The sequence below is a fragment of the Mandrillus leucophaeus genome, unplaced genomic scaffold, assembly GCF_000951045.1.
Source record: "Mandrillus leucophaeus isolate KB7577 unplaced genomic scaffold, Mleu.le_1.0 Scaffold5, whole genome shotgun sequence".
NCBI lineage: Eukaryota > Metazoa > Chordata > Mammalia > Primates > Cercopithecidae > Mandrillus > Mandrillus leucophaeus.
This window is the reverse complement of record NW_012105364.1, coordinates 394,398-408,958: the sequence shown is the minus strand read 5'-3', so window position 1 is coordinate 408,958 and position 14,561 is coordinate 394,398. Positions and strand designations below refer to the sequence as shown.

The 14,561-nt window shown below is 37.9% G+C and overlaps 1 protein-coding gene across 1 annotated transcript in view; it reads left to right on the top strand.

The window, feature by feature from the left end:
* The window catches only part of LRGUK (leucine-rich repeats and guanylate kinase domain containing), a 143,036-nt gene that overhangs the window by 65,165 nt on the left and 63,310 nt on the right, over positions 1-14,561 (top strand). Inside the window, exons 12-14 of the mRNA XM_011995826.1 lie at positions 6,076-6,172; positions 11,454-11,567; positions 13,719-13,920. Coding sequence (XP_011851216.1) covers positions 6,076-6,172; positions 11,454-11,567; positions 13,719-13,920 — 413 coding nt within the window. The remainder of the gene's footprint in view (positions 1-6,075; positions 6,173-11,453; positions 11,568-13,718; positions 13,921-14,561) is intronic.

The following is a 14,561-nucleotide window of genomic DNA, read 5'->3' as shown; positions in this document are numbered from 1 at the left end:
ATTTTTTTTCAGAGGTTTTGGTGACTCAAATTTAGAATTGTCTGTCATCTCTGAAACTGGTTTCCTCTTGTATTTTTTATGTATGGCAAATAAATTACTTTTAGATTAGTGGTTCCTGTCAGTGAACTGAGGATGTGACTACGAAGATATATAGGACAGCCAGAAAAATAAGCGCAAATTATTTCCTAATGCTATTACCAAAAAAAAACTTCCTTCCCTGAAGCTACACATGTTCAAACAATGTAAACACTATTTCAAACAGGTCCATTTATTTAGATATTTAAAATTACATCCTTTATTTGAACAACTCTAGGCCACAAACACTATGGAATAATTTATTGATTAATATATTTTAAATACCCTGAAGTAACAAAAATAAATTAAAAGTTAATGTTAGAATAAAAATACAGAGTACATTATGTTTCTGTGGATGTACTGAACCTGTTTTAAAAGATAAGCTGAACACAATGAATGGAAGGTCAAACTAGGGCAAAAGGGTATATGCTATTTTCTAATGCATAAATTTGGAACTTTTTAGCAAACCAAAGTGACCTATGAGGAACCAAGGTTCTCTCCAGTTCCTTTCACGTCTCTGATACCAGTTATGTAGCAAATGATTGGTAGCCCAGTCCTGTTTTTTTCTTTGTGATATGCTACTGCCAAGACATGCTTTGTTGGATATGTTTTTAGAGGTGTTTATTGACTCATCATCAAGATTTGGAGCCAATTTGCCCTTACATTCTTATCTGGCGAGGCCTCCCAATTACTTGTTTTCATTAAATCTTTTATTTCCCTAATTAGAATGCTTATCCATCATGCTTGTGATGAGTTGATTTAATGTCTGCTTTCCTTACTTGTATGTAGCCCATTGAGGGTAGGACTCATGTCAGCCTTGTTCACTATTGAGTTCTCAATGCCCAGTATATGGCCAGACACTTAATATGTGTGTAATAAATATTTGTTAAATAACTGACTGACTGATTGAGTAAATAGTTGGCTGAATTAATGGCATTGTGTGCAACAGATCATAGAAATGACTACAATAAGAAGCATGGGTGATTTTCCCCAGCCTCCACTGATGGAGCTATGCAGAGATGAATGGATTCGTCCACTTGTTCATTCTTTCAATGAATACTTATTGATTTCCTCTCTTGTGCTAGTCCCTGAGGGTACAGCAGGAACAAGATTGGTGAGGTCATTGCCTTAATGAAATCTGTAATCTAATGGGGGACTCAGACCTTAGATAATTAGTGCTATATGAAATTTAGGTGGAGGCACAAGATGGCCAAACAGAATCCTAAAATTAGCTTCATGCTCCAGTACTGTTACTGCTGCCACTGCTATTTTTCTCTTCTGGCTGGAATTAGCGGTGAGTAGAAAGATACTCCTAACTGCCCCCCTCCCAACTACAAACTCATTCATCTACCTCCCTCAGAGGTTCAGAAGCACCATCCAACCATTCACTGTCATCCTCATGAAGGCAGAGGTCAAGGTTTGTTCAATGGCAGATTATTCTAAGAATTTCATCAAGGCATGGATAAAAGACTATGCATCAGATGAAAAAGGGTGTTAGGTAGTTACTTTATCCATTGAGAAAGTAAGATAGTGCTACCATTATATGCAGCAACTTTCTAGTTAAAATTTAAAAATAAAACCAAAGCACCTTCTCACATTCTTAAGGGCAAGTCATTGCTCTTGTTTAGATTTTCTTTTCTATTATTCTTTATCCAACATAAGTTTTATTGATTTTTAATTATGTAAAAAGAAAAAAGGCATGAATAGAGTCTCATGGTGAAACATAAAAGCATTTACAAAGGCACTTTCTCCACTATTTGCTTGAATCATTTATTTCCCTCTTCCTCGTTTAATTTTTTCCTGGTATTTTACTTCCTTTCTAAATTGCATCGACCCAATATCGAGACATTCAATGACATTTTCACACACTAAGTTGCGTATCCAGTTATATAATTGTTGAAAATGTAACTCAGTCACATAACAAATATTGGTGTGGCTGAGAGATTTTGCTGTGGTTAGGTTTTGATTTTACTATTTGTTCTTGGTTTTAGAAATATGTTGAATGTTCTTTCTTTACCAGTATTAGTTATGGGTGACCTGGAGATATGCATTTACTTTCTTCAAAGTCTCTCTGTTGATTTCTAGCTGAGCACCCACGAATCAGTGACTTCCTGGAAAAGTGCCGGATAATGAGGGCAACACAAAACAGTATCAGCATGCCTGTCTATCTTCTAGATTTAAGGCCATGAAAGTGATCTGAATGGCCCTGAAAGAAAAACTTTATCCTTTTTTAGATCATTATTTTATAGCCATCTCTATTTTCATAGGCTTCTTATGATGTTGACTACTAAATATATTTGATTTTTAGCATTGTAATACAGTAAAATAAAAGACCACAGCTATTTAGCTACATGAGATGATATGAGCTGCAGCAGTCTAAATGCAGTCTCAGCTAATGTGTCTGTTTATACACATGTGACAAATTTGTAGAATGGTTCATTTATTCATTCAATATTTATCGAGCACTGTGCAAATGCTATATGTGGGTGATGAAACTGTGAAATGAACAGGTATGGGTCTTCTCCTCTTGGCAGCTTACAAAGTAGTATGGGATTTAAACAGGTCAATGCTCACAAGATAGTTTGATGGGTGCTATGATGAGGGAGGTAAAGAGCCTCTGAGATAGAAATAAAAGAGAAGTGGGAAGTGGGGCTTGAGGTGGGGTTGTATTCTAGGCAGAGAGTACAGCATACGGCTCAGCTTGGACTATCAAGGGAGATGGCAAAAGTTAAGACTGGAAGGACAGACAGGGGTCTGGTCATAAAGGATTTCTAAACAGGGAGGGGAATGATGTGATCACATTTGCATTTTAAAAACCGTATCCTGGTGGCAGTTTGGGAAAGGGCTTAGGGAAGGAAGTCTGGAGACAAGAACACCAGGTAGAATGTAGTGACAGGTGATGGTAGCGTGAGTCAGAAAATGGTGTGTAGTTACTGAAAAGTGGGCAGAATAGTGGCTTCATGGAGTTTGATACTTAGATACAGTATGTGCTGGAATCTTTTGTGTGGAGGATCACTTAAATTGTGTCCAGCAAGCTATTGACATATATCTGCATTGGGTGTTCAGAACAATTTCATTTGCCTCCCACATTCCTCTAGTAATACCTGGGCTTTTGTGGCTACCCACTGATAGAGCTCACTTACTAATAATATGATGTGCTGTAATGTGCTTGAATTCAGATGTGCTCAGAGCCAAGCCTCTGCCTAAATATTTGCAGTAACAAGTTCATTATTTCCTGAGGCAATCTGGTTCAGAATTAAGATTCTAAATCTGCATGCTTCTGAATGACACTGAAAAAAATTCTACTTCCTCATCCACCTGCTAGCTCTTCTTAGATATCTTTTCTTCCTGTTACATTTCCCTGGATATTTTGGGATTCCATTATTTGGCCTGGCCTTCCAATTCCTTTTCCTCTTGGTCATCTCCTTTCTGTGAATTCGGTTTGGTAGTAGCTTCAGTGACACCTGGCCATGAATTGGCACCCTTAGACTTTTAGGACCAGAGTTGGAGTCTGGGGTTCATCTCTAACTCAGTCCTTTTCTGTGTCGAGTGAAATTACTGGAATTATGGCTCCTATTGCAAACCATAATTTAACTAGTAAATTAATTAGTAAATAATGAACCTGCAGAAAGATTTAGACAAGGGAAAAGAAAAATTTTGAAAGTCCTGGCTCGAGCAAATTTCTTTGTCTAGAATTTGGTATCATTTTTCCTATGTAAGTTGACTGAAATGTTGCCTTCACTGTGAAGCATTTTCTTTTTGAGATGTTCATATTTGGGCAGCATATAACACAGTGAACATTTGTATATGTGGAAATTGGATGACAAATTCAAAAACACAGATCATCTTAGGTTCTTCTTAATAGAAAGTCTGCAGTGGCTGCAGGCTCTGTCATCAGCATTCTGCACACCAGTGGAGCCATCTCTTTTTTTACCTGCCTAGAAGCTTCAAATTGCTTCTTTGTTTTGTCTTTCTTTGAGAAATTCAGAAGAAATTCTTGCCACTCAATTCCTTTGTTGAGAACTGTAAGTTCAGCATAATGTGTACAGGCTATGCTTAGGGTTTGCTGCAAGGGTGCCAAGCTATTGATTTATCTTCCCTGACTGTCAAGGACGCCAGTAGACAGAGGGTGTCAGGTCTCTGCTAAGGCGTGTGAAGAAATGCCAATGTATTCAAACAACAAAACAAATGCCACGGTGTTTTGACAGCCTTCTCTTAGAATGTGCTCTCTTTCCTGAGTATGTAATTTAAATATGATGTTAAGACCTTAAAATTTATTAGTACAGTTAATTCTTGAGTATAATGGAAAGGGAGCAGTGGTATGAATTATAAACATTTATTTGCCTTTGACTTTGCAATGAAAAGCCTTTTGAGGTTGCAACTTTACTGTCTGAATTAGTATGATATTAACAAGAATTGACTTTTGAGGCATCTTGGCATTGCTGCTTAGTAACATTCCTTAATAGCTGTGCCTCAGTTTCATTATCTATAAAATAAAAATAAGAAATAATACTTAGCTTATGGTTTTTGTAAGAAATAAATGAAATAACATGTCAAGTATCTAGCTAGTCTCATCTCTTATTTTATTATTTATTTATTGAAACAGGGTCTTGCTCTGTTGCCTCAGCTGGAATGCAATGGGGCAATGATGGCTCGCTGCAGCCTCAAACTCCTGGGCTCAAGTGAGCCTCACATCTCAACCTCCTGAGTAGCTGAGACCACAGGCACGTGCCACCACACCTGGCTAATTTTTAAATTTTTTTGTAGAGACAGAATCTCACTATGTTGCCCAGGCTGGTCTTGAACTCCTGGGCTCAAGCAATCCTCCTGCCTTGGCCTCCTAAAGTACAGGGATTGCAGGAATAAGCTACTGTGCCTGGCTCTCATCTCCTACTTTAAAACTACAGGAAAATCTAAAAGTCAGTTTGCATTTCCTGCACTTAACAGTGGAAGGCAGAAATATATGAATTCAAGAGTCCTGGTGGTTGGGACCACCATATTCTTGTTGTAGGACCAACACTGGCCTGCTGTGTGACCTTAGAGGAGTCATTTTTGTAGTCATCTATAAAAGGGAGTTCTCAGCAGCTGTTATCCACTTCTCATGTTTCATTTTTCATTCACTTTACAAAATTTTATCAAATGCCTACTGTGTGCCAGCCTTTGGGAATGCAGTGGTGAATAAGACATGGTCCTCCCCTTATGATTCATATGTTCTGCTGGGAAAGATGGGAAAAAAACCAGATAAATATATAAAAGAAAGCAGTTCTGGTGATAGACAGTAGTTGAGCGGTGTGGTGGGATGGGGAGGCTATTTCAGACAGTGGAGAGAAAAGGCCTCTTTGGTTGAGTTGAGACTTCTGTTCAGCATTGGCACCATGGATTGCCACAGGAGGTTTATACACAGTGTTGATATGGACCAAGCACAGGGCACATGAGACAGATTTACCCTCAAGTGGTGGAGGGGATGGGCCCTGAACACATAATTGAAATGCAATTGGCACAGACACTGAGGCTGTGGAAATATAAAGCGATGAATAATCCAGCCATAGAGGTCAGGAAAGGATTTTTGGAGGGGTGACATTTAAACTGAGTCCTAAGAAATGAGTAGGCCAGCCAGGTGGAAGGAGAGACGGACAGCCTGTGGAAAAGGCTCATACATTAAACATGAAAGCAGGTGGGTGGAAAATAGTTAAATGATAAGTATTGATTTACTTCTTAAAGTATTCTTACATGATGGCAGAGGAAGAGGTTCAGAAAGTGATAAGTAATAATGAGTAAAAATTTGGTATAGATGATCCAAATTTTATATAATCCTTACAGATGATAGCAACTGAATATAATCTAGCACTTTGAAACCAACATATTCTCACAACTGTATTACTTTATGATTTATGATTTGTGGATTAACTTCATTTTTTAAAGCATACTTTATACTGAAACCTTTTCCATTTTGAATTTCCAGTTAGAAATAGACTAGGATGATCTGTTTTATGATTTCAGGGCCTGTCATACCACAAGACCACCTTACTTTGGAGAAGGGGATCGAGTTGATTATCATTTTATCTCTCAAGAAGTTTTCGATGAAATGGTAAACACGGTAAGAATGTTGCCTTTGTTTTTATTGCACAAGAAATGCACGTTCTCTGGCAAAAATGTTAGGAAATAGTTATAAATTTTAAAAAAAGGAAGAATTAAATTTTGTGCTTGTTATGAGAGGTGAGTTCATATTGTTTTTTTTTTCTTAAAGTGCTTAATACATCATTCTTCACATGCTTTTTAATTATATGGTCTCGGAGAAAATACTGTAAATTTCCAATAAAAATGAATGAGTAGGCATTTTAAGGAAATAGAACTAAAGCAGTATGAAAAATTCTTGTGATCTGTATTTATCAGTTGCTGCTACTGTTATTAGTCAGATTTACTCAAGAAAAACAGTTCTTACAGAACCGATGGTACACAAAGCTTGTAAATTAAGTATGTCTGGAGATTTGGCTACTCTGTCCAGAGAGTACTCTTTCTGTGTATTATCAGTGGTGCTTTCTAATTGTTTCAGCCCTAAGCACCATCTCAATACGGTGTGTCCCATTTAGTTGGCTTTTTCTGGACATGTTACCTTCCATGGTCATGTTCCTGTCTGAGAAGTTCTCAGTCCTGGAGGCCAAGCAGTTCACTAATGCAGATGGAAGCCCTTGCTAGAAGATGGGAGATGATCCCTAACTTCTTTGAGGACTGTTTTAACAAGGTCAAGGTAATTACCATGCGTTAGTCCATTTCACAGGCACTCAGAGCAATCTTGTTTAAGTTTTGGGTTTTTTCATTGGTTTGTTTTTTACTGAAACCCTGACAATCTAGTTATTGATAGTAACTCAAAATACTCTTGTCTTTGAATTCATTTTCTTTAAAACAACTTATTTGTTCCTTCTTGGCCTTCACATACAAAGGGAACCCTCATAATCCTAGCATGTTTTATCTGTTGAAAGTATATGCTAATGTAAATATGTATCTGCCCATGACTTCAGTTAAACTGAAAGAGGAGTTCATATTTTCATCACGACCAATGAATCTGTAAACCTTTTGTTTTTACTTCACCATGGCCCTTATTTTTGTTTATATCTTCATTGTTTCTATCACCAAGTAAATCCTACACCACTTCCTTTTCTTTTCTGAAGCCCACTGAACTATCAGATGAGGGACTCATCTGTGTTTCTGCTTTTGAAAGATTACCACCCAACTGGTGATTCCCTTATAGCTATATATCCTCTTCCCTCTTTCCTCCTTTTTTTCCTTCTTCCTTCCTCTGTTCCCACCCCCAAAATAATGGACCTCGCTTATTCTTCATTGTACAAAATCATGGACCATTTCAGCATAGGCTTTGCAGTTTCTATGAGTTTAATTTTGAATGGCCAACTCTATACATGGTGCATGTTTTCTGGACTTCTCTTGTATTTGTGGAGACATACAAGTGAGAAAAACGTATGATCCCTGTTTTCCTCTAACCTTGTCAAAAGAACATCTTGGAAATTCTTTATAATTTTCTCTCCTAGGGCTATATTTTGGCAGTTCAGTTTAATTGATTAAGAATACTCTGGAATTTTGTTTCTAAAAGCCTCAATAGAGATTTGAGAAGTTATCTTGATATTAGTAAGAAGCATTCTCTTAGGACTCTTTAGGTTGAAAGACAACTAGTTCCCAAAATTAATGTTAATTTCTCTTGTTGGAGTATGAGGCATTTTTTTCTCTTGTCAGTTCATCTGTTCTCAGAACCCCATCTGCTCTCTGGTGTTTCATACCTTATCAGATCTGTAATCTAGTCTGGTTCAATTCCTAGTCTAAAAAGTCACTACACTTCTATACTATATTTAGTCTTAGAATTGTACTACCTCTACAAAAATCCTCCTGTGTTTGAGAAGTACTTATTTTTACAGATTCTGATAATATATACATATACTTCAGGATAACATAATTTTCTTGAACTTGAATTGTGCCTCTGATCTCTTTTCCTTTAATGTAAGCTTGAAACTGTTTCATGAAGAGAAACAAACTTAGAGATGACAAACTCATGACACATTGTCAGCTTTGCCAATCACCCACAGACACTCAGCCCTCTGTACACAGAACCCCCCTCTACACAGTAGCCACCCAGACAGCCTGCCCACCATCCTCCATTACAGCAGGCCCACTGACGGACAGCCTTGGCACACCCTTACTGTGGACAGTCACACCTTCCTGCTCTGACAGGTACAACACATAGACCTGCACACCCTCCCCAACACAGGTGCCTCCTCCATCCCGTCAGATACTTCCCCCACAACACACAATCACCCCCCTAACATGCCTGCAGATATGAGAACCCTTTTTATGGACACATACATAGTCCCCACAGAAACTCTCCCTCTCCTGCAGAAATCAAACCACAGACCCTGAGGTTTCTGGAGTAAGACTATTGCTATTTATTAGGAAATCCACATGCAGCAAGAAACCAAAGTAACATCACCAGCCAGAATGGGGTGGAGGGAAACCACTTAATCCCAATTCTTAACAAACTTGTAATGGAGTCTTTTTTATACCTATGTACTATGCAAGATTCCTCCCAACTCTACGTCTCTACATCTTTCTAGAAAATGGGTTGGTTGGTTTGTTTTTTTTGATCCACAGTGGAAGGTCCTTGTACGTGTGAATAAACAAACTTACAGTATATATCTGAAAAGGAATTCAAGTATACATTTTGAAAACAGGGTGAGTCATAGAGTGTTAGGGTTCTCCAGAGAAATAGAATAGGATGTGTATATGTATAGAAAGAGATTTAGGGTTGGGCTCACCCCTGTAATCCCAGCACTTTGGGAGGCTGAGGCGAGAGGATTGCTTGAACCTAGGAGTTTGAGACCAGCCTGGGCAACATAATGAGACCCTATCTCCTCAAAAAATAAAAAATTAGCCTGGTGTAGGGTTTCATGCCTATAGTTTCAGCAACTCAGGAGGGCTGAGGCAGAAGGATTGCTTGAGCCCAGGAGGTCAAGGCTGCAGTGAGTTATGATTGCCCCACTGCACCCCAGCCTGTGTAACACAGCAAGACGCCATCTCTTAAAGAGATTTAGTATAAGGAATTGGCACACATGGATTATGGGGACTGGCAAATCCAAATCTGCAGTGTGAGCCAGGCAGCCAGGAAATCCCAATGGGTTCACCTTGCCCACTGCCTAGACAGAGCCGATTTATCAAGACAGCGGAATTGCAGTAGAGAAAGAATAATTCACACGGGGCCAGCTGTGCAGAAGACCACAGTTTTATCATTACTCAAATCAATCGCCCTGAGCATTTGGGGATCAGAGTTTTTAAGGACAACTTAGTGGGTCGGGGGAAGCCAGCGAGCCGGGAGTGCTGATTGGTCAGAGATGAAATCACAGGGAGTCAAGCTGTCTTCTTGTACTGAGTCAGTTCCTGGATAGGGGCCACAGGATCAGATGAACCAGTTTATCAATCTGGGCGGTGCCAGCTGATCCATCAAGTGCAGGCTCTGCAAAATATCTCAAGCACTAATCTCAGGAACAGTTTAGGGAGGGTCAGAATCTTATAGCCTCCAGCTGCATGACCCCTAAACCATAATTTCTAATCTTGTGGCTAATTTTTTTAGTCCTACAAAGGCAGTCTAGTCCCCAGGCAAGAAGGAAGTTTGTTTTGGGAAAGGGCTGTTATCATCTTTGTTTTAAAGTGTAAACTAAGTTCCTCCCAAAGTTAGTTCAGCCTGTGCCCAAGACTGAACAAGGACAGTTTGGAGGTTAGAAGCAAGATGGAGTCAGTTAGGTTAAATCTCTTTCATTGTCTCAGTCATAATTTTGCAATGGAGGTTTCAGTGGTGCAGATGAAATCCAAAGGCTGATCTTTTTGTTCTATTGAGGTCTTCAACTGATTGGATAAAGTCCACCTATATTATGGGTGGCAGTCTGCTTCCTTGAAGTTCCCCAATTTAAATGTTCATCTCACCCCAAACATCTTCCAAGTTGACACATAACACTAACCAGCAGATGCAATAAACAAGATAAAGTGTCTCTCTGAAAGGAGAGCCAGACGTATATCTATATAGGTTTTTTATATAGAGAGAGAGAGAAAGAGAGAAAAGGAGTCACATTTATATATATATATAAAAGGAGTCACAGTATTTGTTCCAAATAACAAAGAAAGTATGACTTTGAAGGAATAAAATAGTAAGGATATTTATTGTTGAGTTTTTAACTTTTGGAATACATAACATAAACTTCTTTTGATTATGGGGGATGTAGATTTTCCTCATCACCCACAGCAGACACATTGCCCAGAGACCCATCCCCCAACCTCAAAAGACACCCTATGCCTTCTGGTCTCTGACCTCTCTTCCCTGACAGACAGCCCATCTGTGTACCCTCACATTTCCAGAACATCTGGGGCCAGGACGCAGGGCAGCAATAGACCCAGCTGCTACTGTTCTTAATGCTGTCACCGCCATTTGATGGGATTCAGTGCAGCCCTGGAAGTTTTCACTTCATTGTTCATTTCAAAATCACGTATATGAGAAGTCACACTTGCCAAGATCATCCAAATTTTTATTCCTTCTGTTGTCATCAGTTATGCAGTTTAGATTTGACCTAGTGGTTTAATGAATATAGTATTGCCAAAGAAAAAGTCACAGACAATTTTGAGAGATGTGTTTTTACTTGCCTTTTTTTTCCCCAAGGGAATACAGTTTTTGGAAGAACTGAGCTTCCAGAATACAGACAGAGGCATCATTTATAGTTCAAATGGCTATAGGGCAGACACCAATTCTGTTGGATAACATTTGGGGCAGTTTCAGTAGAAAGCTATCTTTATGAGGAAAAACAGGATGGGTCTGCTTTTTCAAAGCTTTTAGGATGTCCCTGTAATTCATGGCCTTCCGGAATTATCTATAACTCATGGCTTATCTTGGAATGCAAGGCTGTTGGAAATGGAGGCCTTTTCTGGGTTGCCTGGTGTGCTGGCACAGCTGAAATGGCGGCGGTAAAGGGCAGGCCATTAGTTTTGTTCTCTCAGTAATGAAGGTTTTGGTGCGAGTTTGACAGGAAGTGGGTAAGTAAACAAAATAGTCTATTTTACCATATGCTGCAGTGCCTTAACACTCCTCAACATTTTGTCAGCAGATTATTTCTAAAAACCTATTTTTTTTTTGTCAGCTGAGAATTCTGAATAAATTTCTCTGTCACGGTTTGAAATTAAGTTTCATGTACTCCATTGTCATCCGTATGCAGTTGCTAAAATTTGTAAGGTTTCTGAAATTATTTAGAATAAGACATCAAATGATTTTAGTTGTGATCAAATTCCATGATGGCTGCTGTTATATGAAAATCTTTGTTCTTCTCGAATTCCAGGGGAAATTCATTGTAACATTTAGTTATGGTAATCACAAGTATGGATTAAATAGGGACACTATAGAAGCTATCGCAAGAGATGGTTTGGCAAGCTGTGTTCACATGGAAATAGAAGTAAGTGTTTTTCATTCCACCAATTAATGTGTGTGTAGTTTGTGTGAGTGTGGTGGGGGTGTGTGTGTGTGTATGTGTGTGTGTGTATATATATATATAAATTTTTTATTGATACATAATTGAGGTACATATTTGGGGTACATGCGATAATGTATATACATATTTGAGGTTGGGGAGGGGGTTACAATGCACAGGCGACACACTGCCAGGCACAAGATAAGATATTCCATTTATAATTAGTATGGGGGGCAAGACACGTGAAACATTAAGTGACAGGAGTTAGGTTACAATACAAGAAATTGCACAGATATTGTGAGTGTAACTGCCACTCGAGCTTTATTTTCTGTTATTTCCTCACTAAATGCTCCTTTTTCTTTTTAGAGCATGGCCTCTTTATATAAAAGGCTGTAGATAAAGCCTGATTCGTAGAGTGTGGAACTGGTTCCCCATGCCCTAGGACAATGACAGCCCCATGCGGTCAACTTTGTTCCTTCGTTCTACATGAGATGTGTAAGCTGTGCTGCCATTTAACTGCAGTTGCTCACTGGGTGTAATATTTTCATACTTCTGGCAATGTAGACCTGTAGATGTCAGAGATTTTTCTCTCTACCCCGATACCGTGTCTTCCCCCAACAATGATCTATAATTAGAGTATATAGAAGCTTCTCCAAAATTAAGATCCAGAGTAAAACTATGAATATCCCACTCATTTATTTTTTAAAAATATAGCTTTATTGCATACTTGGAACCTTCAAAGATAGTTGATTGTTTTTTCAAGATCCTTTAACTGAGCAGTATGACACTTTTGGAATTAAAAAGAAAGCAATTATAAAACTAATTCAATTAGACCAAACGTACAGAAAACAAAACCTAGGCAAATTGGGTGCATAATCCTTTGATGTCAACTCTGAATCTTTCTTTTTTCCTCTGTGACTTCACACAGTAGGAGACTGCAATTCCCTTTTGACTCTTTGTGTTGGTATAAGCGTTTCCTAGCTTACATATTTCTTCCAGCTCTTTAACTTTCCTGACTTAGACTATTTCAAATCTTATTTCTCTGTGATTAATTGGTTTTGTATCTTTAAGGAGAGTTTTCTTTGTTTCTATAATAACTAGCAAAAATAAAAGGTCTTTTCTAAAAAATTTATTCATTTGACAAGGCAGAAACAAAAATTAATGCATTTGTGAGTCCAGAAACTCTCCGTCCTTTCTATCTATCTTTCTCTGGTCCAACAGTTATCTGAGGAGTGGCTCCTGTTTCACTCTTTTTCTCCCTGGGAGTTCACTCCTACCCATTTCCAGGAGGTTGAGTCTATAATCCATGCTTTATTCCCCTGATTCTCCCCAGCTGAAGTATTATTCCAGACTGCCCTGGTCATTGACTCAGAAATTGTTTTGGAAATAGCCTGTATTTCTTCCAACTGAATTTTTAAAACAAAGATTTTGAACATTGAGTGAAACTGATTGAGATGGAAGGGACTTTAGAGTCCATTTGGAATGGCTCTTTCATTTCACCCACGAGGAAACTGATAGCCAGAGAACTTGAAGGATTGGTGCAGAGTCTACAGGAGCCGGAGAGCTGCAGTTGTGACCAAGCCCTCCAGACTCAGACCAGTCAGTTCCTTACACAGTTCCACACTGTGATCTCCTGGTCTGCAGGCTACCAGGAGCTTGGCCTTCCCAACCAGGGTGCCGATTTAGCTGCAGAAAGGGTCCCAAGATGATGACAAAGGGGTCACAGAAGAGTCTTTTCTCCCTGGTAAGATCTCTGTCTCCTAGTGCTCCACAGAAGCTTTTTGAAATATAGAATTGAAATTACCTTTCTGTAATAAAGTTGCAATATTGCTATAAATGTACCTATTTTATATCCAGCAATTTTCTAACAGTCATATTCATTAGAATGATTAATTAAAGGAAAGCCAGGTGGAGTGAATTCTAATATTTCCAATGACAATTTAAAACTTGATGAAGAGAGAAATGTAATCCAATCTTGAGATATTTATAGAAAAATAGCAGCTAACTCTACAGGTGAAATACATTCTTCAATATATTAATAATACTACTTCTTATACCCATGTTGTCAGATGGCTCCAAAATGATTTGTAAATCATGTATGTGTTTCCAATTTATTATCTTCCTTTTAATGCACAGGGTGTAAGAAGTTTAAAATATTCCTATTTTGAGCCTCGTTATATCCTGGTGGTACCCATGAACAAGGAAAAATATGAGGGATATTTGCGGAGAAAAGGATTATTCAGTCGTGCAGAAATTGAATTTGCTGTCTCCAGAGTGGACCTTTATATTAAAATTAATCATAATTTTCCGGGATATTTTGATGCAGTAATCAATGCAGGTTGGTAATTTTCAGCAAAGTTTTATTTTTGAAATGTAAGATTACTGAATTAAAAGTTTGTTTCATGGGGATAAAATTCTGGGGTAAAAGCTATTTTCCTTGTAACAGTGAATCACAAAGAACACGAAAAGGGTAAGAATCCAAGAGGTCTAATTTTCTACTGTTTTAATGGGAGCATTGTCTCAATTATTTTTTAAGATTGTAGCTAAAAACATTTGGTGTAAAATGAGCCTGAACTGAGTTCATTTTTTAGGGCACATTGTGAGAACAAAGTTAAATTATATGTAATTTGAAATACACATTTAAATTTCTAGAAAGGCATATGAAACTCAGGTAATTTTATTATAATCTACACATAGGTTAAAAACCCAACTACTCAAAATATAACCATAAAAATGTATGTGTAAAACAAATATTTTCAGAAACTAGTTTATAAATGACCATTTAATTTAAAGCGATAGTTCATGGGAGAATTTTTTGAAACGTGAAAATTTCTATATATATGTATATATATTTTTATACATATAAAATTTCTATAGATATATTCTAGAAATTTATACATATATACACACACACACACATACACACACATATATATATATAAATATTTTTTTTTTTTGGAGAGAGAGTCTCGCCCTGTC